The sequence below is a fragment of the Castor canadensis genome, chromosome 1 (genome assembly GCF_047511655.1).
Source record: "Castor canadensis chromosome 1, mCasCan1.hap1v2, whole genome shotgun sequence".
NCBI classification, from domain to species: Eukaryota; Metazoa; Chordata; class Mammalia; order Rodentia; family Castoridae; genus Castor; species Castor canadensis.
The window spans coordinates 51465851-51491402 of NC_133386.1; the positions used below are offsets into that span (position 1 = coordinate 51465851).

Below are 25552 nucleotides of genomic sequence, written 5' to 3' on the forward strand. Positions count from 1 at the left end.
ACCACGGTGACTGATGCAAACACAACCCTTCCTTTGTATGAGGGGCCTGCACGTCATGAGTGTACCGATACCTTTGGCACACACACACACACCCCCCCTCTGGCTACATAAGCAGTCAGCTCAACTCACTATGGGCAGCTCAGAGACACTCTCCTGTGCTGCCACCCCACCCCCAGAGTGGCAACATTTGGTCTCAATAAAGACTTTCTCTTGAGTGGTCTCCTATCCACAAAAAAGCTGAAACACTTAGGGTTTGGGGCTCAAAAACCTGAGGCCTGAACGCTGTGCCACCACACTAGCTCTTGGGGGCCTTGAGCCTAAACCCCATGCCACCGCTCTTGCTGTTAAGGGCTTCAGGCAGAAGCCCAAGGTCCAAATCCTGTGCTGCTGCTCTAGATCTCAAAGGTTCAGCGCTGAGTCCTGCTGCCCACTGCCATCTACTGCCACCACCTGCAAATGTCCACCAAGGGCCTGGAATAATAGGAGCAGCTTCTCCTCACCTACCCATTTGTGATTTCTGTCTGGTTAGGGACAACATCCAGCTGGCTTATAACAAAACCAATTTTTATAGCATTAAGCATCACTGTCTAATGGCATTATCTCTTAAGACTATGTCTTTTTCAAGGCCATGACAACGTCTATTTTGCTGTGTAACAGGTATTATACAACCTTTCTGCCCTAGAATACCTGCTAATTTCTACAATTGCAGGAAATAAGCCCATCCTGGAAACACTTTCTATGATTAGTAGTTTGAAGCCATGTTTATAAGCCCCCAATATAGCAGCCACTAGACAAGGAAGGTTTTTGTACTTAAATTAAAAATGAATTTTTTTGGTCATACTAGCCATATTTTGAGAGATAAACTCATCCCAAATGTGACCAGTAATACTACTCAGCAGTGCAGATATAGAATATATCCATCATCCCAGAAATTTGTATTGGGCAGGAGTTGAAGCTTCTTGAGGGCAGGAACCTTCTGATTTATCAACAGTGTCCACTTGGTGCCTCCCGCAGAGAGACTTCCAAATAGGAGGACCTCACAAATGTGGAGTAAATGGCCAACAGTCAATGGAATACATGGAGAAGACTAAAGGCAACATTTTTCTTTTTTGAGACAGGGTCCCATGATGTAGCCCAGACTGACCTTAAATTTGTAATCCTCTTGCCTTAGTTTCCCAAGGGCTGTGGTTACAGGTATAAGCCACCATGCCTGTACCAGATAATAATTGTATAGCCGTGGAGCATGTTTGTATAGGGTGTTTTATATGTGGCATGTGTAAAGAGGGTACATAGGGACTACAGAAGCCTAAGGGTATAATATGGTTAGATTTTAAAATGTTGAAACACAACAAACAGTACTCCCATGAACAACAAAAATATTGTATACACCCCAAAAGTGGACCTTCCTGCCCAAAGTGTGGTCCATGGGCCAGCAACACCACACCATGCAAGAAGCTTGTTACAAACATAACACAATGGCCATACACATTTTGGTTTGCACAATTGGAGAGAATCTTCCTGTGTGGATTTCTCAGTGTATGCCATGTTCTTATTACCATGCTTCTCCCCCTGGGCTCCAACTCCTACCCTCCAAAAATAGGTGCTGAAGGTAGAATCCTTGTTTAACAAGCTTCACAGTAGCCAAGTAACTGCCACTGTTTAGGGCCCAACAGCCCAAGGAAAGGCAGTAAATGGAACAGCGGTAACTTGCAAGTTCCTGTTAAGGGAAAAGCACAGACTCAAAAGAGCGACAGCTCTTTCGAAAGTCACGTTGTTAACATGAACTAATGTGTGGTGAGCATATCAGGTGGACAGTCAGTAAAGAAAGGTACTGTGTTTCACTTAAAACAAACCAAAGCAATTTTTTTATAAATGCAAATTTATAGGCAGTACACAAAAGAAAGCAAACATGTTCAATCTGGTAGACATTAAACATCATTCAACATCAAACTTACAAAGAAGTAAGCAAAATCTGTCATCAGTTCTAGACATTTGTCAAAGGATGGCCACACAAGTTTGGGATACTCTTATGAAGCAATCATTCTCATCCCTGACTCCTAGGCCACTAATTCAACCTCTCATCTTTCCTTAGGTGCCCTGATATGCCAAACTCAGGGAAAAGAAGCCAGGGTCATGGGTAACATAAACATTCCAACCCCTGGAAAACACTCTTGTTTTTAGTACTTACTGACGAAACAAAGAAAACCAAAGCCAGCAAGGATCAAATCTCGAAACAGTAAGGCCCACACTTGTTATCTGTTACTGAGGAAGGCCAAGGGCCTCAAGAGGTTATCTATAGCCCTACTATTGATGCAGGAGCTCTGTAACAGCTTCTTAAAATTGGAATTAAGTGTCTTTAAGTCCCATCTGAACATACTGAGAAAGGAAATACACATATAAAAATGTTCTCAGTCTGAGGTTGTGGTGAATGACTCTAGTCCCAGGGACTCAGGAAGCTGAGGTAGGAGGGTTGCTTGAGCCCAGAAATTTGAGATCAGCAAAGATAACAAAGTGAAACCCTGTCTCAAAATAAATATGTAAATAAACAAATTTTATATTAAAATTATCAGTGAAAATAGTATAATCTCCACAATTGAAAGAATTGCTATTGCTCACTGGTCTAAAACAGTAGTATAAAGCACATTCTTTTAAACATGCATATGGATTTAATGTGCATAATTTGTCATGATGGCAAATGATCATTGATTATAAGATATATCCCATTTCAGTTATGTTAAAATTATGTGGGAAAGGTATATCTTTGGATGACTGAAGTGCAGCACTAATAATGTAATCCTCAGAAAACTTGAAAGAATGTATTAAACATTAAGCATACTAATTTTGCATCAATACCATATCCTTAAAGTCTCCCATCCAAGTACTAACCAGGTCTGACCCTGCTTAGCTTCTGAGATCAAACGAGATTGGGCGCATTCAGGGTGGTATGGCCACACACCCATGTCCTTAAAGTATTTATCGTTTTTGTTTCACTTCTCATTTAAAATGAGGAAGGGACTGTTCTAGCAGACATCTTGCAAAAATGTTAAAAACTTATGGATTTCTCAGTTTGTAAATCATCTCATTTTCATTTCTAGGATCACAGATCAGGAAATGAAAAAAAAAATGAGGCTTATGGCAAGTTCCTCAAAGTAGAGCCAGAAGGAAGAATCACATTTTGAAGGCGGGTTTCTTGAACCCTGCTGTATTCTCTATATAGAAATTAAAAAAAAAAAGGAAAGAAAAACCAACAAGAGTCAGTATTCTTTGGTCCAACCCTATTGGTAAGGTGAAGCAAATAATAAAAACATCTGTTCCTTCCCAAAGTTTCCCAAAGATGCTCTTTCATGAAACTGCTCTTCCCAACTTCTCTGGCAGAATATGGACACCTGATCATTTGCTTGGCAAATCCATCCTACTCCTTTGTGGTTTTTCTCTATTACAACACTACCAAATTTCTCAAACACAAATGCCTTCTTAAGAATGCTCTGCACACTAGGGAGGTATGAGGATAGGTAAGACACCCAAAAAACTAGATAGCATTTGTTGCCCTCAACGCAGAGAAACTAAAGCAGATACTTTAAAGTGACAGAGGCCAATAGGAGACGGAACCAGGAACTAGAGAAAAGGTTAGTTCAAGAAGAATTAATTTATAAGGTAACACACATGTACAAGAAAGCAATGCGAGTCAACTCCCTGTATAGCTATCCTTATCTCAACTAGCAAAAACCCTTGGTCCTTCCTATTATTGCTTATACTCTCTCTTCAACAAAATTAGAGATAAGAGCAAAATAGTTTCTGCCTGGTAGCGAGGGAGTAAGCGGGGAGAGGGGAGGAGCGGGGGGGGGGGGGGGGGGAGAAGGAAGGGGGTCGGGGGCAGGGGGCAGAAATGATCCAAACATTGTATCCACATATGAATAAAAGAAAAAAAATTAAAAAAAAAAAGAATGCTCTGAATGGTAAAGACCATAAAAATTACCAAAACAGCCACTGCCCAAACACAAGGCTGATAACAAGATCCTATTGTAGAAGACCACTGGCAAATATAAAACATTTAAAAATTTCTTGGCATATGTATAAATGGCTCTAGGAATTCTGACCCCCAACGTATGCTAAAACGTGCTAATGCTCTGCTTTGGCTTCTTTAGAAGTGGTGATTATTCAATGAAGTCACTAATAGAGCATCTTCTTTAGGTGTTAGTCCCTTTTGTCCTCAATTCTGGCAAGGGGCTTCACAGGGAAATCACCAGTATTAACTGAGAAGGACTCACATACCAATGCACCGGAGAGGAATTGGTTGGCAACATCAGCTGTGGGCACCATCAAAATATTTTCAGATGTCTGAAATTCTTCCTTGTGTCATTCATCTCAACCATTTCGAAATCCATTTCATTCCACTTTTCTGTATCTTCTCTTTTGTTCTGTTTACCATAGACCAAATCTTGAAGTCTGAGCTTTCTGGCTCTTTCTGTTTCTCTTTTGCTGATGATCCAGAGGCAAAGTAGCTAATTTATACATCACAGGAAATAAAACAGCAGTGAATACTGCTGACCCCAAACAGGTGTACAGAACTACTGGTAAATCTGGGTATTTTCCTTGAAGAATTCCAATTACTGCAGGAATAGCCATTTCTCCCAGAGTACCACCAGTTACAAAAAAAGCTGCAGATTTCCCATTTATGGTTGTGTACTGTTCAATCCAAGAAACACCACTGGGAAATGTGGTGGCCATTGAGGCCCCATACACTGAAGATGCTATCCAGAGACACAGTGAGTTCTTATCAAACAGCACGAGAAATAAAGATGAGGTCAGACTGCCAACATTGCTCACCACAATCATGGTTCCAGGTTGTAAACATGTAGCAAAGAAGATTGCCAGGCCCCTGCAGGCTGCAAAGGTCCCCCAGAAGATGGAGTTCAAGCCAGCTGCTTCCTTTTCATCCATGCCAACATGAGTGGTTGCAAATGAGAAAATGTAAGAGCCATAGGTTACCTCAGCTCCAACATAAAAAAAGAAGAACAGGAAAAGGAGACAGAGAAGGGCCTTGTGGTATTTAGCTCTTCGATATTCCTGAGCAGATGCTGTTGATTTTTTCTTCCTTGAGCTTTTCTTAAAAAACAGAGCAAACAGAAAGACAGAAACTACTAGAATGTAAGTGCCAATGGAAGCATAAGCCCACAGTAAATTCATGTCTTCAGGTACTCCAAATAGAGAGCCTGAGTCAGCTTCAGATGATTGGTTCAAGGCTAGAGGGAGAAAGCCATTCTCTGTGTGGTTCTCAGCAGACATGGTGGTTGTACCCAAGGCCAATTTAGCCAGAAGGGGAGCCAGAAAGGCACCCAAGGCAAAACTGAAGTGTAAGGCCTGCATGTGTGGGGCTCCTTTGTCTCCCCAAATTGCCAAGATGAGAACATTCCCGCCTGCCAATGGAAGATATGGAAAATGGTATAAGTTATACACAATAACTTTGTAATAAAACACTTCATTACCATCAGAAAGATGAGTCTATAAGCATAAGCACTGTTGTCTTCTAAGTTATTCACACATTGTCCCAAGTCAATTCTGTGATGAAAGAACTCTGACCTACTACCACCGAGAACAAAGTGTTATATTGTCTCACACTCATATATGGAATTCTACAAGCTGGTCAACAACTGTATCTTCAGGCCCCATTAGCAAGGGCATTTTAAAAAAACACTGGGAGTAACATTTATATGGGTGTTTATTTGTAAATATTTTAAATATACTAATATACTATGCAAATTTTGTTGTTAGTTATCAAATGACTGAAGCTTTCTATTCTTAAAACTCGTACCCATTTGAGACATAATATATATGTATATATAATATTTATATATATATTTATATATATATATATAAAACAGATATATATATATATAATATTTATATATATATATAAAACAGATGCAAAACACCCATTGAGAACCTGAATACTTCAGGATCCTGGACAATATATTGTGATTTGTGATAAATTAAGTTTGGTCTAAAAATTCCTTTAGACAGGAAAGAAGAACTAAAAGTTAGCAGCTGCCCTTCCTCTGTTTTAGCACCTACAAGGTGTTTTTAGCTCTTTTTTGAATGAGATATTATCAGATAAGCACATAATTCCACCTTTGTAATTTTACAACCAAACAAAGTCAGAAGTATAATATATGTCCATGATATACCAACTAACATTAGATCAAAGCCAAGAGAGATAGGAAGCTGGAAAGGGTATGAATAAATATCACATATATTATTTAGTAGGTTTTCAAAGGCAAGATGACACAGAGTGCAGGAACTTCTGAGAGAAAAGAACAGATAAAAAACAAAGCAGTACACAGCACAGGCTTCTCTAAGCTCAGACTCTGGGTGCCTTTTAAGTTGAGTGGTTGCTTCTGTGTTTTTGCAGCCAGATTGTGGTTCCATATTTATTTTATCCAATGAATTCATCAATTCTCCTTACTCAAAATGTTAAAATTCTATCTTAAAATGAAAGCCCCCTCACCTAAATTAGGGCATCCTCCCTATCTTCATACTTGTAAATCAAACATAGAATAAAATCCTCTAAGATCACCTCATAGTTGGCTGTTCAAAAATCAGAGCTCCAATTGGCAAGAGTAGCTGCTAGAAGGGTGCTTCTGACTGAGTGACCTCATGACCAACTCAATAAGTCATGCCATTTCAGAGCATTGCAAGTGACATTATTTCATTTGCTCTACTTTACCTAGCAGTAGTGTCCCAATCCTGGAAAAGACAATGAAGGATTCACTAACCTGTATCCATAGCGCCAAATGAAATGCCAAAGACAGACATCATGACAACCAGCAATACTGCAGTCTTGCAGAAAGGGATAAGATAAAGACCAACTGTGGTGGCCAGCATTGACACCCCTGAGAAGAAAGAGAAGAAATCGAGCTATAGAAACAGTATTCATTCAAGGTCATGGGTACAAACAACAAGTAAAAATTTATAAGGATACAAAATAAGATCAAATTAAAAAGTGGGTAATATTGAGACTTGACAGTTGCAGTTTCTACAAGTGGCTATGTCATTTAAATCTTTCATAATATTTATGGATTACCAAATATAAATAGCTATGACATGAGAACATTCTAGCACTGCTAATAATCAAACCATAAATTATAACACAAAAAATTTATAGCAAAAAGAAATGTCAAAATTATTTACTTAACTGTTTCACATTTAGGAATGAAAAGGGACTTTTAGATATGAGGTAACAAACTAAAAAGGCAAAAAGAAAATGTAATTTAAATAATGGTCTGTAGTAAAACTTCAAATAAATTAGTATGAGGATTTGGGAAGAAAATACAAGACATATATTTTTGCAGTGGGGATGTAGTCCTGTGGTACAGCATCTGGGTAGCATGCCCCTGTGGGTTTGATATCCAGGACAGCAAAAAAAAAAAATCATATATATGTATAAACACACACACAGATACATATATACATTCTTTCAGTCCATTTTGGAAGTAGGAGGAATTTACTTATTTATCAGCAATAAGTTATTCTCCTTCTTTCCAAAGGGGTTTTGCCATATCAATCTAATTTTCTTAGCATGTTAAGAGCTTTGCCATCTATTTCCAGGCTTAGCTAGAGCAGTCTGGGGTCGTCGCTGACATGGAGCAGCAAGGACAAAAATGTAGCCTATATCAGTTCCTCACCATCCCATCCCCTTCATTTTCAATCCAGAGTCTAGCAAGCGTGGCCAGGGTCCAGGTGCCCCTTCTGACCTCTGGTGGCCCTAGGGGACTTGCCCTATATGCCGAAAAGCAGAGGGCTTTGGACAACCAGTGAGTGACCCTTAGGACAGGGTGGTGCCTAAATTACAGTGAAGGTGGGGAAGGCTCAGGACAGCTCACACACACACACACACACACACACACACACACACACACACACACACACACACACCCCGAGGGTAACCAAGTTTCCACATGGCCCAGCCCAGACTCCCTATAGCTGCCAAGCTGAGAGCAGGCAAACCCAGCCTTGGTGGGGGACACCAAAACACTGCCATTTCAGTTGTCCACCATTGTGCAGGCTACTGTTTTCATATTTACAGCCAATGTAAACTCATTGACTGTCATGAAAAGTGAAAATCAGTGTTTACTTACCCAAAAGTAGAGAATGATTCATGCAGTCCAAAAGAACTCCACTAATCACAGAGCCACTCAAATACCCCACAGCACGACCCACAAATATTTCAGAAAGACTGCTGATATTACGGTTCACATTTCTTGCCAAATCTTGAAATGTGGGGCCTACTATGGCAATAGTCATTCCCTGAATTTAAAAAGACAAAAAGCTTTTACTTACAAACAAAGTAACTTTTGCCTAATCTGTATCCACAACAGAAAAGCGGGGAGTTCATTACAACACAATGTAGAAAATTACTTTAAGGCCTGAAGTAAGGAAAAAATACCCAACAACAATTTTAATATTACCAGAACTATGGACTCCAATTTTTTCTTTTCAAAACTCTGGCTTTTTCAAAATTTTGTTAAAAATTGTGACCTTTGTTTATTCTTTTTGCTATTTAATAATAACTTAAATGATTACTTAAAGTTAATAGGCAGTATTAAAAGTTAATAGGGATGTAACTCAGTGGCACAGTGCTTGCCTAGCATGCATGAGTACAAGTTTTGATCCCAAGCACCACAAAATACTACTACTGCTACTTCTACTACTAATAATAATAAAGGCTAGAAGATACAACATTGAATCTACTTTTGAATATTTTCTTTATTTTGAAATATTCTATAAGCACTAACATGAGAATTTACATGTCAATAATATAAATTATCAAATTGTTCTCATTTTTATATTGTTAAAGCAGCAATATTCCTGGTGCATGTAGGGTTCTAGATGCATACAATATGCAGGAGATAAATAACTTAAACATTTTTAAATCTACATTTTTTTTTTCTTCAAAGAAATCTCCAACCATCTGCACAGTATGTCAGGCTTCCTTACAAAATGTTACATACACATTTGCCAAAAGACAATATATTGGTCTACAGGTTCCTCCATATGTAACAAGCTGTAAGCTAACGTAATACATCAACAAACTACTGTAAAGCATTATTCGTATAATATATGGTGGATCAGAGCCGCACAGTGCTCAGATATGTCTGTAACTAATTATGCTACTTCTGTATATCTCTTCCTTTTTCTGCCTATAAATATTCCCTTCCCCCATTGCTGGGTGAGTTCTCTCAATCTTTATAGGCTCTGGGTGCTGCCAAATTCACAAATTGTATCTTTGCTCAAATAAAGTCTTACTAAACGGAACACACTGCCATTAGATGTGTGTCTGAACTAGATCTCCAGTGACCCCAGCAGGGCCAAGTGGTCAAACTAATGTATGACCTTTGCCAGTGGATCTCACACACAGTAACTGGGCTCATGAGCAAGTTATCTCTTAGAATTGAGGTCCACAAAGTTGTGTATTATTCTCTCTGTGTTTGAATGTTTTTTCTTGGATTGAGTCCAGAACCAAATTGGGTCTGAAAATTAACTGGATTGCATCCAGTCAGAAGCCTCAGGTCGGTATCTTTTGAAGATGGGTTCCTCCAAATCTAAAAAATCCACTTTCTGGGACACCCACTAACTTTATTCACCCCAGCACCTATGTATTTTTGGAAAAAATCGGTTAGCCTTACTAAGGTCACCACAGAATATTATCGTGACCAGAGTGGGGAAGTTCTCGCCTAGACAAAATTATTGGCCTGAGGGAGACAGCAGAAAACAAACTAAACACCACAAAATCAATGGGATGCAGTCTTTAATTGGCACACAGAGGCATCTAACAGATTAAACGAATCAAAGATGACTTCTTTTTAAAATTTTATCGTTTATTAATTGTACAAAATAGGGGTTTCATTATGCCATTTTCATACATGTATATAATGTACTTTCATTATATTCATCTCCATTACCCTCTCATCCTCTCCCCGCTCCTGCTGATCCCCTCCTTTCCACGCTCCCTTCTACTTTCATTTCTTTTTTTAAAGTCTATAGTCTGCATATGAGAGATATGTGAAGTTTGTCTTTCTGTGTCTGGCTTATTTTACTTAACATGGTGAAGATTGCCTTTTTCTAACATTCATTGGATGAGACAACAGAAAAAAAGTCTTAAATGTCTTTTTCATAAGTGTCATTCAAAGGCTTTAGCCACCTATGCAGGAAATTTCGTTCCATTGGTCAGAAAAGGAATTTGGACCAGATGTTTGTTTGGGTTCTTTGTTGTTGTTTGTGGTGCAGGGGCTTGAACCCTGGAACTTGCACAGCACTCTACTACTGAGATGCACCCAACCCCTAGATCCAGAGTTTTCTGGTTCTGTTTATATGCTGATGTATGTCTCTATGTGTGATATATATATATATATATGATATTTTCTGATGATGTTGCCATATTAAATTATAGAAGATTTCTATTTATTTATTGGTCTTGCTTTAAGAACAATCAATTCTTTATAAATGAAGCTCTCTCCCCCTAAAAAGAGTTAACCCAAATTTTTTCAGGTTTATGTAACTTGAGAATATTATTGGTTTAATTAAAACAAGCATGGCTTCAGAGTTTTCAGCATTAAATATGGATGACTTTTCCTACTTAGGGTAGTTGTAAATTAAAGGTGTCTGTGGAATAAGCATAAATTTCGTGAGTAATGCTTAATGTCTCATATATAAGCAATCTAAGAATAATTGTTAAAAAGTAAGTGACTTATAGGTACAAGATAAAATTCTCATGTAAAATATGTTCTTCCTATATCAGAATGTTTTACTATTCTCATGGTATTGAAAGTTGGGGATGAGGGAAATCTATACAACCAATAACTTGATCCTCATGGCTATCAAAAACAAGACTCAAAGGGACAGCAATAAATGTTGCCTCCTCTACAGTTTCTTATGACAGAAAAACTAATGATATCTACAACTATTAGTAAACATGTCTGTGCCACATTGACTAGTAATGAGAGTGCACGTGCTTCTAGAAGATATGATTCAGAGGTATGCCAATCTACACACCATTGGCAAGGCATTCACAGAGGCCTGTTTCCTAGTGTTCACTAGAAATTAAGGTCACTAAAGGGTAAAAATTCTAATTAATATATGAAACTAAAAATTAGTAGAAATAAGAAGGAGGAACCCCTACATGCAACTATACAAGGAAGATAAGATGTACTTTGGGTAAGGAAAAGCGAGAAGGTATGAAGATATTTTGTTTTCTTAAGGGAAAATGAGTAATTTTTGTGCTAAACTAGAACTTGTTCTGAAATGAAAAGAAGACTAAGACCAAACTGGATGGATGAGAACACTGTAGAGAGTTTGTGGAAGATGAACTTTGTGAAAGGAATTTTATGTGTGACCAAGCTGGCTGAGATCAGAAGGGAATTATTTAGAAGTTTTTCTAATAATTGTTAATTTCTAAAGTATGCTGCAAAACTAGAATTTGGTCCTGTCTGTTTCTTTACATTTGAGGAACTTGGCCTGGGAAACAAAGCTTATAGGTTTCATCAATATAATTTCCTATGTTTCACATTAAACTAAGTTATTGGTCACTTAAGGAAACTGAGTAACTGAGTTCTATTAAAATAGTTAAGTTTACTCAACTCAACAGTTAAGTAATTTTTGTATTTGCCTTTTTTTTTTTTTTTTTTGGCAGAACTGAGGTGAGGGCCCCACACTTGCTAGACAAGTGTTCTACCACTAAACCACACCTCCAGCCCTTTATGCTTTACTTATTTTTCACACAAGGTCTTGCCCTTTTTTCACCCAGGATGGCCATAGACCTCAAGCCTCCTGTGCAGCTGGAATTACAGATTTTATAGATTTTTCCACTACACCTGACCTGTTTTTTTTTTGTTGTTGTTTTGTTTTTTTTGTGGCAGAGGTGTGAACTCAGGGCCTCATACTTGCTAGGCAGTCACTCTCACCGCTTGAGCTACTCCACCAGCCTGTTTTTGGGGTGAATTTTATTTTATTTTTTTAAAGATAGAGTCTCTGGAATTATTTGTCTGGAGCTGGCTTTGAATCAAGACCCTTCTGATCTCTGCCTCCTGAGTAGCTAGGAATATAGGCATGAGCCACCAATGCTTGGCTCTGACTTGTTCTTTGAGTAGGGTCTTGCTAACTTTTTGCCTGAGCTGGCTTCAAACTGCAACCCTCCCATCTCCACTTCCCAAGCTGATAGGATTACTGCCATTAGCTGCCACACTTGGTAAATGAAAATTGTCTTTTTCTTGACCTTGAATTAATTTTGAAATTTTCCAGGTGGGCCCTTGGAATATTTCAAAAGGACTTCTCGCTTCATAAAAAGAGATATTAAACTAATTGGGTTTGTTTTATAAATGTAATAGGAAGCACTGCCAAATAATAAGAAATGCTAACATTTCTTTGCGTTATATTTATAAATTGTCATTATACGTTTCAGAAATGATATGAAATAATAGAAATCTAATAGTAATAGTATAACATCATTAATAATTCTAGTAATTATCTTAAAATGTTGTACATAACTGAAATAACCAAATTTTCTGGTCAATTGGATTACTATTGTAACAAACTCTCATCAGATCCTTAACCATGGCCATTTTAAGTCTTGTCATTCACACAGTTAATTGTTCAATCTGCAGTTCCCTGAGCCACTCTCAATTTGGTGTTCAAGGGTCTTCATGGAAAGGACTGTCAAGTACAGGGTTCTGATAACTTTTAAGGCCCTTCCATTGGGCTGGGTAAGAATTTTCAGAATTCTAATGAAGAAACTAAGTGGCTCATAAACACCAAGCTAATGTTTGACCAAATGTCAAATGTAGTAAGAATTAATACTGAGGGTGTGGCCTGACAGAGCTTCATGCTAAGTCAGCCAAAAGTGAAAGCGTTAAGATCTTGCACTTTGAATGAACTCTGTAAAGCTGAGTCACATTCAATCGCCTACCATAGTCTATTTAATAAACAGTGCCAAGCACCTCAAATGGAGAAACAAAACTGGTATTTAGGAGGATTTAAGTGGGGCGCCAGTAGCTCACAGCTGTAATCCTAGCTACTTGGGAGGCAGAGATCAGGAGGATTGAGGTTCAAGGCCAGCCTGGGCAAATAGTTCAAGAGGCCCTATCTTGAAAAAAAAATCCATCGCACAAAGGGGGGAGGACAGGTGGAGTGGTTCAAGGTGTAGGCCCTAAGTTCAAACCTCAGTTCTGCAAAAAAAAAAAAGCAAGCATATAAACCTACTGCTAAGTACCTAAGTATGGACTTACGGAGAGCTTGGATAGCTGCCTGGTCCTTGCTGAGTCTTTAAAGCTTAGTGTTAAATCTCTGCACTCTAAGTTCTATCATAGAAGGGGTAAAATGACCAAAATTATGACAAAACATCTAACCAATGTTTAAGTGTAAGGCTTTAATGTACTACACCCACACTGTATTTTCACTGGCCAAAAGAAGCCTTTCCAGACCCACAAACTGATGCTAGCCAGAATTTTCATGATCTAGAACATGGACAAGGGCTTTTTGGAAACACCATGCCTGTCCTTAACTCTGTTGGAAGGGACCCTTCCAGGTTATTTCTTTTTACAGCAAATTTCAAGGGACTTGAGTCTTGTATCAACTTACAGTCTCTCTTAACTCACAGGGTCTCCTCTAGACTACCGAAACCGTATTAGACCTTAAGGTAAAGCTGACCAGGGTGATTTCTCCCCACAAACAGATAACATTCTACATGTGGACAGCTGTCCCAAAATCACAGATCAAGACCTTCATGGAAACCTTATCCTTTTCCATTTCCCCAATATTCTGGTGGCCTAATCCCTTATAGGAAAACACATGGGACCATAATCTGTGGATGGCTTTAGCAAAAGCTGATATTATAGAAAGAAACCAGGGCAACTGCTGGGCTTGTGAGCAAATGCCCCAAAATTAGGAGAAAATTTCTCTATTGCCAATCCTGCTCCATGTTCCCAATCAGTCACCTTGAAACCCCAAAGGAAGACAGGAAGTTCATCTTACATTCCAGACATCACTGCTCCTACTTTCCTGCACGTGCTGCAAATACTACCCAGACCCTTTCACCTTTCCATTTAACAATCTAATCAGTATCAAATACAGAAAACCTAATGTGTGATGTCTGCAAACGATGTATTATACTTCCAGGTATTGCATACACAAGATCTGGGGATTACCTATGTAGCCAGCCTGTCTCAAAAAAAAAAAAAAAAAGGCTGATAATACTGCTGTTTCACTACAGTTCTACTCAATACTTTAAGGAAACACAGTAAAAAAAATTATGTGTTCATAGAAGCAGCTAACAGTTGTTTGCAGGCTTCCTGAATGGTGGGTCTCTAGGTTCCTATGACTTGTGTTACCAGATTAACTACAAAATAGATGCCTCTTTAAATCAGGCTATTTTACAGTCAAGTATGAGTTTTAATCACCATTACCTCCTGAACAAAGACTGTGTGTGACCAGTTGAATACTCTTTATTGTGTGAATTTCAGATTATTTGATTTTGATCTGTTTGGTTCATGGAGATACCTATCAAGGGCTGTACTTTGTTTCTTGGTATCATCTTCCTGATAGCTATCATAATAGTCTTCCTGATGTGTTGTATCAAGGGGCCAGGTGTGATGGCACATGCCTATATTCTCAGCACTCAGGAGGCTGAGGAAAGAGAATCACAAATTCAAGGGCAACTTGGGCTACACAGTGAATTCCAGGTAGCCTGGACTATATAGCAAGGCTTTGTCCCAAAAAACAAAATTGAACATTCATAAATGTTTCTACACAGGCAACCTTTTTACTTCAGTCAACAAAAACATTAAACAATCATCTAAGTAATTCATCACAAATTGTGATATCATATTCAGACCAAATCAGTTAATTATGGTGGTAACAGAAAGTACTATCAGTATTCAGTGTTTCAGTCAATCTCTGAAAATTTGAGAGCTGGCCAAATGGAGGGAACTGTTAAATTAGATTTGGTCTAAGCTGCTTGTGTAGGGAAAAGTAAATTGCTTTTACATGTCAACAAACTGCAATCTGTTTATTCTTCACACAAGTATAGCTGAGCAACCGAGCCATTCAGCCCATCACAGGCCACAAGCTGCTCAGAAGATGCAAAGGCAAACTCGAGCTCCCTCTGTATGTCACTATCTTGTTTTGTCTATAGACACTGCACGGCAAAGTTCCTGCCAAATTCCTGAATCATTCTGTGCAAAGAAACCAATAAAAATAACTTGTCTAACTTTTTTAATAGGTGTCAGAACTAAAGGTAGCAATTGACTTTTAGAGAAAATTCCTTAACCATTAAAAAAAACCCAGAACTGTTTCTAGTTCATGTCCATTTCAAGAGTAACTGATTCTAATTGCACTGCTCTGCTCCAAAGGCAGGGTGTGCCCCTTGCCCAAGCAGGAGGAGCCAGGACTCCTACCGTCCAGGGTGAGCACAGGTGTGCAGTAAGCACCTAGTACCAGGAAAAAAGCCAAAGCACTGGTTCTACTCAGATTTCTTGAAGCCTTCTAAGAATTTACAAGGTCTGGCACATAGTGGGGGCCACTAGGTATCTCAGTGATTTCCTTCTCACCCTCCTACCCTACCAAAACATTCTAAGGCATAATTGTGGCTCACAAGTTGAGATGCTGAGTGACCAGAAATGACTCTCCTCACAGGACTCACCCTCCCAACTGCCCAGGATCACAGTGATCAAGTCATAAGGGGGAGGTTTCCACAAATAATGAATTGAGGGGTGCCCCAGGGAGGTGGCAAAAGTGTCTAGCCTTGCACTTAACTCCAAGAAAAAGATTTACGGATCGGAAGAGTTAATTTAAACATTACTGTGGACTCCAGGAACAGAAGTTCTTGGCTGTACCACTTAACCAGCTGTGTGGCCTGGAAAAAGTTGTTTTTTCTCTCAGGGTGCTATTTCTTAGCTGCGAAATTAACTGACCGTCTGAATTTGGTCAGGCCACGAGTTAAGAGAAAATCCTAGAAAAAGTAGGCTTTCTGTGTAACAATTCGGAATGCAGAGAGCAGGGGTAATGACACAAGCAATCCCTCTTGTGTCTTTCCATCTCACAGAGGAGACAGAGATGCGAAGGTTTGCTGCAGTTTGCAAACATGAGGAAAATCACTTTGGCACTTGACAGTAACCCTCGATGATTAGGATTGTACCCATGAGTTAGAAGAAGCCGAGGCCCAGATTAGTGCCCAAGATCATGCAGTGTGCAGGTGGTGAAAAAGTCCATCGGGAAGGCCCGGGAGGGACGCGGCCCCAGCTCTCACCAGCCCCAGGAAGGCCGCATACAGGATGATGGTGGTGAACCAGCGCAGCGCGCTCCCCGCCCGGCCACTCGGCCCCCGGGACCCCGCCACCGCCTCGGCCTGAAGGAGCCGCTGTCCAGCAGCCGCTGCCTGGGCCCCACCGACGTCCACTTCCAGCTCCAGTTCGACGGCTGCGAAGTGCTCTTGCTGCCCGCAGAGACCGTGGCGCTCTGAGATCCCTTCTCTCCAGCCCGCAGGTCCTTCCAGATGCCACCTTCCCCCAGGGACAGTGCCGAGACACAGCTCCGGGAAGTTGGCCTTTGGAACGCGCCGAAATGACAGCCAGCCAACACTCCATCTCCATCTTGCATAATCCCACGCAAGTCATGTAGCGGAAGTGAGGCCTCTCGCGTTCCATTCTTCAACCGGAAGCAAACGTGGTTGCCTGGGAGACCAGACGTCGCTCCCGCCTTCACCGTCCCAACAGAGACGCGTGGACGGGCGCGCCCTGGCGGAGAGCGCCTGGAAGTGCAGTCTCACCATGTGGAATCTGGTGAATGGCGAGTTAGCACGGTCCCGCTCTAGAATCCCCGTTGGTGCTTTGCATGCAGCAAACCCCCGAACCTTCTGGCCTTGTAACGGGAATAGACATGTAAATATGCTTAAAAATATAGTTTTTGCTCAATAACGTACTTTACTGACTTGCTTGCTTTCAGTTATATAAGTTTTAAAAAGAGATTTCTTTATTTCTTTCTCCTTGTGCTATCTTCCCTCCCCCCCATTCCACCTTGCAAGGGAACTCAAGAATGTCTTTATAGCTCTAGTCAAGGTCATCACTGTTAGACTGAAGAGAGGTACGACAGGCTAGACGGGAGGCGGCTCAACATCAGCACAGGCTTTTTTGGGGGGCTAGTGGAAAAGTACCAGGAAGGTCACTAAGGAATACTGTTGCTGTGCAACCAAGGAAGATAAGTTGTGGTTAAGTCACTCATCTGTTCAACTGTCCTTGGCGCCCACCTGGAGATAAAGGTTTAATAATTGTCCCTTTGTCAGTCCTTGGGGTTGGGTGGGGAGTTTCCAGCAAGCCCTCTGCCAGGGAAGGCTGCCCTTACTGTTCACCCTAACAATCACGATCCTTTTCTTACCAGGCTTCCCACAGCACATAAGCAAATGAAGGAATGGGCTCAACAGCAAAGTATGCAACTGCGCAGCCTCACGCCTGCACATCTGGAACTAAAGCAAACCCAAGGCCAGTATCAGGCCCAAAGCCATGCAAAGCACATACATCCTGAAACCCATGCTTCAGGACTGTGCTTTAAAAGCTAGAGGCGGGATAGCTACATGAGACAGGGAAATTATATTATTTTAATAAATATTTAAAAAGCCAGACTCAGACACTGGAAGGAGGAAGCAAGGAAGTAAAAACAGAAAAGCCAGAGCAGCTAGCTTCCCTCTCTCCTCCTTTCAGATTTTAAGTTACAAGAACAGGAAAACAGAAAAGGACTATCTGCACCTGCCTTCCTCTTTGAGATGTCAACAAGCTGCAAAGCTCCTTGAATGGGTAGAGGGGCAGAAAGCACAAAAGGCATATGTGGCAAAGGGAAGTCCTGAAACTCACCTTTGTTCCCCTGTTTGGGGTAGGCCCAAATGACATCTCCATATTTTCGCACCCAGATCTAATGATTAAGTCTAATGGTTAGGGCTTGTTAGATGACACCACATGTATTCCCTCAGCTCAGAAGGTATGAAGACTATAGATAGGACCCACCATCTTTGAGTCTTTACTCCCGTTTACTGTGTGGGGAGCAGGAAATGTTTCTCCCTGTTTTTATCCTGTTGTACCAAATTCCTCTCCTAATAAATTTTACTATTACTTTCACTACATTTTCATGTCTTCCCTGAATTATTCTCTCGCTGGATTCAAGGACCAAGATAGATAGCTGTGCTGGCTTTCAGCTACCTACCTTGGGACTAGGACTGTAGTTTTGTTTTGTTTTTGAGATAGCAGGTCATACAGTCCTCATTTTGTCTGGTAAAATTAATAAACCTTTACTTTTGTCCAGAAATCCTGCCCTCATTATTTGTAAATTGACATTTAGTTTAGGGGATTGAATTTCCACTGTCAGCCCCTGCCTTCTTTGGGGACTCTGCAGTGGCCCAGAAGGACAAAATTACTCTAAATCCAGGATAGACACACTGAAGCAATTTAAAGGATTTAATACACAATGAAGAAACAAATAGTTTAAGAGGTCCTTAAACTGCTTTTGCTGAAAAGCACCAATTCCTCACTAGGGCCCACAAGTTAACTAAAAGCAGGAGAAAAGCATGACATCTCTGTATCCATTTTATATCTGTTGCCCTTTGCTCTGAGTCATTCTCTCCTATAGCCATCTTGGAATTGAGGAAGAATAAGAATGATCAGTAACATCTTCATGAGGAGGGACTGAAACAGCAGGACAGACCACCTCTCCAAATGAGGACAATTAACTCATCATGATGATGAGGCTGCACCCTGGAGCAAGAGCAATCATCTGGTGGAAACCAGAATGATCCCCTCAAGTAATGACAGTGATAACAACTTCTCTGGATCCCTCAAAGAACTGATAAGAACTTCTCTGGAACACTCAAAGAAGAAAGACTGAGATACTGGTCAACCAGGCCACACATGTGACTGGCACTGTTCATGCACACCTTTTGTTCCCTGCCCCTAATTCTTTGTCTATTTAAAGCTAAAGCTCATGCCTGTTCCCAAAGATGGCTGAAGATGGGCTGAGTGCTTACTCTGCCCCTTGCCACAGCATGTCCCAGCTGTGTAATAAATCTTTCTCCACTCTTCACCTTGTCTCTTTATTTGGCACTGGGGTGAGAGGCCAGATCAGGCATGTGGAAGCCCAGGAGTTTGGGCTGAGAGTCCAAAACTTCAGTTTCAATAGTGCCGGGTACACATTTGGTGAGTGTAGCAGAATTTCCTTGCCACTGCTGCTGAGATGGTGGAAATCAGTAGGATCCTGCATGAGATGGAATCCACCAACGTACAAGTGAACGAAGGTCCTGGAAACATTAGAAGTAGACCACTGAATTCTGACCCAGATTCCAAAGAGTTCCAAATGCTAGTGTGATAATGAAAGTTCCAGAGAAGATTGTTGAAAACCTGTATTTTTTTTTTCTTTCTCTCTTGTGGGGAGTGGATTATTAGAAGCCTATGAGAATTTGACATAAGCACAGCTGTGTCAAATCAGCAGGCTGAGTTTGGCATGGCCCCAGCTGCAGAAGGGGGGTGAAGGCAAAATGCAGCATGGCTGCTTTTCCTAAATTGTTTACATTCAGAGAGAGAGCAGGTTTCTCTCTTTACAATATCACGCCCTTCCCTGAGAACTGTTGCTCCACTTCCTTGTTTACCACTGTATATAAAAGACTCGCTGAAGGAGGATGGGAGTTTTGGTTGATGATTGTTGATTGATTGGTTGGCTGCTTAGGAGGGGTGGAAGTTACTGCCAGGGCAGCTTGTGAGGTGTGCTGCTTGTGAGAATGACTCTGCTGCTGCTGCTGTTGCTGGCTGTTTGTGTGTCTGTGAGTCTGAGGACCAAGACTTTAAGAGAGGACATGGGACAGTGCAAATCTAAGGACCAAGAATTTAAGAGTTATGCTAATGCAGTCTTTAGATGCAGCTGCTGTGGTGTCTGTGAGTCTGAGGACTGAGACTTTAAGAGAGAACATGGGACAGTGCAAGTTGAGGACCAAGATTTTAAGAGAGATTAAGGAAAACATGGGACAGTGTGAATCTAAGTAAAGAGACTTTAAAGAATAGAGAAGAAGTAAGGTTTTAAAGAATAAAGAAGCAGTAAAAGAGAAGTAAAAAAGCAACAAGGCTGTTGTGCATCTCCATCTGAGCACCCAGCACACCTGACCCCAACTTTATGCATGTTTGTCTGTCCTTTCTGCATGTCCAGTCACCCCCAGTTAGGTTGGTAGGAACAGAGCTCCTTGAGAGACTCTCTCTCTCTCTGTTTTTTTTTTTTTTTTTTGAGATGCTCTACCACTGAGCTACATGCCCAGTCCAAGGCATTGCATTTTCAAGATCAGGAAATCTTTACCTCACTCAGTTAAGGCCCTTCAAGTCACTGATGTAAAAAAAGCACCTTGCGTACTGAGGCCAAGTCAAAGACCACTTGATTTTTCTGGATTTAGAAAGAACTCAAAATTTTTGAAGCAGTCCTTGCAGTTGGTAGGTTTTGTTTGTTTGTTTTGCAGTACTGGGGGTTGATTTATGTGTTTTCAAATGGTCTTCCTGCTATGCCTATGTCCAAATTCCCTCCTCAGTGCACCAGTCCTATGGGCTTAGAGCTTCCCATGACATCATTTTAACCACACTCTCTTTAAAAACCCTATCTCCAAATATAGGTACATTCTGAGCTACTAAGGGTAGGGTTTCAAATTATGACTATGGGATGGAGGATAAAATTCAACATATAACAAGCAAAATGATAAGTCCGTTACAAGTATATCATTTAAATCACAAACTCAAATGCATGAAAGACAATTGGGTCACAGAGACACTAAATAATGAGTTTGTGTGAAAACCTGGAGTTAGAATGAGAATGTGGATCTAGACAGACAAACTCAAGATGTCCTCCTATGGGAGCTTTCTTCATATATTCTACTGGGTTCATTAAAGTTTCCAAAGGGAGAGATATTGACATGGCTGCTGTGGTGAGCAATGGAAACACACCATCCCCAAGCCATTATCCTTTTAGAGAGAGGTAGTGGAGAGGCCCCAGGCAGTTTTCAAGTGTGTCCTTGTGAACCTCAGTATACTGTCCCAAACTTCTGGCCCCAAGGATCTTCTATTAACACTTGGCCACTAAATCCAACCAAATCTATGAAGATGACATAGAAGCACAGTGGTAAACCAAGCCCCACTTCCTCATGGAACATATTGGGGATCCCTGTTTTTAACATTCTGTTATTCTTAGGAATTTGAGATCCTCTCCTCTCTGCCCAGTACTGTCTAGGAAGAAGCAGAAAATGTCAAGCTTTGCCCAGAGTCCCTGGTATGAGGCAAAGGTGAAAGATGGTCCCTGCCCTAAGCAGAGGGCACAGTTGTAAACTCAGTCACTCAAAGAAAAGTGGGGAGCAGTGAAGTGTCATTATTACAACTGTTTAGATATGATAAGGAGTGTGTGGTCCTTTAGTTTCCCTCAGCTTCAACTTTGCCACTTCAAAAAAAATCTTTTCACAAGACTTAAAATGTGAAGAGGGGTGGGGAGAAAGTTGTATACCTGCATCACACTCCAAGTCAGAAGCACTGACTCTCACTGTCCTTGTTTTAAATGAATGAAAAACAGTCCTGGTTGCTGACAGCAGGCTTCCAGCTGCGGGGCCCTGAGAGAAGGGAAGGAAGAAGGGAGTACCAGTTTCTGCCTGACGAGCCATTTAGAAAGCCTCCTTTCCATGCTGAATCAGACACATATCTGGAATCATTTCCACTAGGAAGTTATCATACATACTCAGACTAGCAGCAGCTTCACTGATGACTGGTATGTCTAGAAATTATCATGAACTTCTGGAGAGAAGCTAAAGGGTTAACGTTGTTACATGTCATTTCCAAAATGTCTGTGAAATGAAACTACTGCTCCTATTTTAAGAAGAAAGTATGGTGACTCACTCCTATCATCCCCATTACTCAGGAGACAGAGAGTAGCAGGATCGTGGTTGTAAGCCAGCCCAAGCAAAGCCCAAAGAAGACTGGTGTGATGGCATGCATCTATGGTCCCAGCTACTGGGAGGTATAAGTAGGAGAATTGCCGTCCAAGGCCAGCCTGTGGCAAAAACACAAGACCCACCTGAAAAATAACTAAAGCAAGGCCCTGGGTTTAAATCCCATTAGAGCAAAAATAAATAAATAATAAAAAAATTAAAAGCCAGGAAAGCCATCACATACATTTTGGGGCACTCAAAATCTAAATGTGACTTGGGAGGCTGACACAGGAGGATCATGAGATGAGGCCAGCCTGACTACACAGTGAGGCCTTGTCTCAGTCTCCTCTCCCCCCAAAAAAAATCCCAAAACAAACAAACAGAAACTTAAATGTGAAAATATTCTTGACTGATTTCTGGAGAGATGCTATGCTTACTTTTTAATATCAAATAAATAACTAATAGCAATGAATCTTATCTTAAACCAACATCAGTATTTATTTTTTGCTAGTACTGGAATTTGAACTCAGGGCCTCACACTTGCTAGACAGGCACAATACCACTTGAGCCACTCACCCAGCCCATTAGCATTCATTTCTACCAATGTTTTACTCAAAGGAGTCTTTGTATGGCACCAAACCACAAAAACAGTGAATTGACTTAAATTCAGATGCCATATATCAACAAGATCACTTCTATGTTTCAGAGCCCAAAGTGTCAAACTGATCAAATGAAATCTACAGAGAAGGGCAATATGCAGAAAGTCTAGCACTGGTTTTGGTTTTGGCAGAACTTCCAGCAACACAATTGACAATTTCCTTTCCCTGACTGAGCAGCAGTGAAGGTAAAAGAGAACAGGAGACCTCTCCCACTGAGCATGTACTTCAGAGAAAGGGCACAGTGTCATTCACCTACAAAGTACTGTGACTTAACCACGCTGTCAGTTATCCTAAAAACCCCTCTGCTCAGCAGAGTTTCCAGTTTTCTGCCCTATCAAAGGCACTGGTCCAACCTTGGCCAAGCATTACTCTTACCAGGGGAACTTTAAAAATATCAGAACTCAGGCTCCACTGCAGGCCAATTAACTTGGTGTTCAGTAAAAGCGTTGGGCATTGGTAGTGTTGAAACACTGCCAGGCAATTCTAACAGCAGCCAGGGTTAAAATCCACAGGAGCACAGGTTTATCACTAATGCAGGGACAAGATTGCATTCTCCATCATGTTTTCCCTTGGGTCCATCTTCTTCCCGAGCTTATGGATCTGGAGGGTGCAGGAACAAAATGTCATTTTGTCCTTGTTCAGCATTGCTAAACACTTTGCACTTGTAGATAAAATTAAAATGGTAGTGGCTAACTGATTCTGATCTAAAAATGAGACCTTGAACATTTCATAACTCTCTTAAAAAAGCAATTATGCCCTTTATTTTTGCTGTACTACATTTAAAGATTTTTTGGGACTGTTAGTAAACATTATAATCACCCTTGCTATTTTCCCACCATGAATGTAATAATGCCAACTCAGAAACCTTGACAGTTTTAAATTTTTTTCCTTCAATTACTTGAAATTTTTCCTCGGCAAGCAGGGCCTTCTCTTGCTTGCTTTACAGGTAAACTTTTCTTTTCTGAAATGCTTCTTATCTGAGTCATTCTTCCACAAGGTAAAGGCCTAAAGGGTGTTTGGACTCAGAACAGGACACCGTCCGCCTAGGGGTAGAGTTTTCTGCAAGGGTTGGGAGCTGAGAACCTGCTCCATTACCCCCAGGTGTTGAGAGCTGTAACTCAAGCCCTAGCCCAACCATAAAGTATCCCCTTGCTGTCAGTACAGCTGTCAGACTCCTTTGCTGGGGCCTTCTTCAGCAGGTTATAGCTGTAGTGGCCTCACCTGCACTGTGCTGTGTAGTTTTACAAATTACACATCAAGTGTGACCTCATTGATAAAAAATACTGGAACTATGCAAACACACACCAAGAGACCAAGAACTCAGGTACTTATTCTGGAATTGCATGAAAACTATTACAAAATCTTTATGTTTCTCAGCTAATATCATAGTGTCTAGCAAATCTTCCTTGAAATAATAAAACACGATCTTGTCCTTTCCTGGGTGCTGATTCGTGAACATTGTAAGTGACAGTCAATATCTGTTAAATGACTGAAATGCATGAAATTGGAAATCTTCTGGTTCCAGAGATCAGGGCTATCTTTCCTGGAAAATGGCAATCTGCTTATGGCTCACTTAAGTATAAATGCTTCCTTTATTCTGCAGTTGGCTTGGATTTTGTTTTTCAGTTCCCTACCAATACCATCCAGGCACCATTAGCCATAGTCATAATGCCCAGCACTACCCCAGTAGAGAGCAGACAGTGGAACTTCCTTTTTAGTATAAGATGTCTTGTGCCCAGGGCTCCGAACACAGGAGGGTAGAGGTGGCAAGTCTCCAGAAGGGAGCAGGAGAATCCACCCAAGACCCATTGAGAGGTTGAGCAGCAACACCTAGACCAGGTCCAATAAGGAAAATGGCATCTACTCAAGTTACACAGGTTCCTTTTTGATTCTAGACCAGAAGTGAGGAAGAAAAGGAAGCAATTCCACAGAGGGGCAAAGCTGTCGTGAGAGGGGTAACAGAGTGGCCCAGCACATGGTTCCCTGACTGCATGCCCTCTGTTCTAAGGCAGCCGGAGTGATCTCTGTGTTTACAAGGAAAGGAGAAGACACAAGGAATTCTTTTAGCAGAAAATCAGGATCAAAGCCCCCAAACATATGATGATAATAGCTGGTACTCTAAGGACAAGAGAAAAAGTTCATTAATACTTAGCCTGCAATGGCTAGCTCATTGGAAGATCGCAAACACAGAACAAAAATTAGAAGCAGCCATGACAGAACTGTGAGGTAGATGGCTGACATAACTTTCCTTTAGTTCATTCCCTCATTATATGGGTGAAACTGAGGCAATTATAATGTGCAGAAAAATCTGCCTATGGTTTGAAGCAATAGTTTAAAAGTCTGTGCTTCTTTATCCTCTTCATATAGCTGGTCTTTCCTGGATAAAAAGGATTAGGACAAAATCTAAGCCAAAAAATAAAGCACCAAGTGATTAAAAATGAAATTATCATATGATCCATTGATGAGTGTATGCCACAAAAGAGTTGAAAACAATGTTTTGAAGAGATGTATGTGTACCTGTATTATCCATGTTGTTATTTATGACTAACATTATTCACAATAGCCCAAGTGGAAGCAATCAACTGTCCACCAAGATGAATGAAAAAACACAATGCGGAATATACATACAATGGAATATTATTCAGGCTAAACAGAATTGTTGACACCTGTTATTACATTAATGAAACTTGAAGATGTTATATGAAAGAAGCTAGAAACAAAAGAACAAATACTGTATGATTCTGTTACCAGAAAGTTTACTGCTGGTCCACTCCTTGGTTCTTGTGACCAGCAAGAGAAGAATTCAGGCAAAACACAAAAATACAGCCTACAATAACTGAGAAAATAAAAAGGTTCAACAAGCCACCATCTTCTTCCAAAATGCCCAGCGTTGAAAACCTCAAACTGGGGAACCTACTCGAAA

At 40.6% G+C, this 25552-nt stretch overlaps 1 protein-coding gene across 1 annotated transcript; it reads right to left on the reverse strand.

Moving 5' to 3' along the window:
- Positions 1 to 3858: 3858 nt before the first annotated feature.
- Positions 3859 to 16646, reverse strand: LOC109689728 (sodium-dependent glucose transporter 1C-like). Its single transcript, XM_020168702.2, is given in 7 exon segments — positions 3859 to 4226; positions 4228 to 4343; positions 4346 to 4431; positions 4433 to 5417; positions 6774 to 6890; positions 8136 to 8304; positions 16295 to 16646. Coding segments are annotated over 6 exon segments (1509 nt in total). The 5' UTR covers positions 8302 to 8304; positions 16295 to 16646; the 3' UTR covers positions 3859 to 4187.
- Positions 16647 to 25552: the final 8906 nt, after the last annotated feature.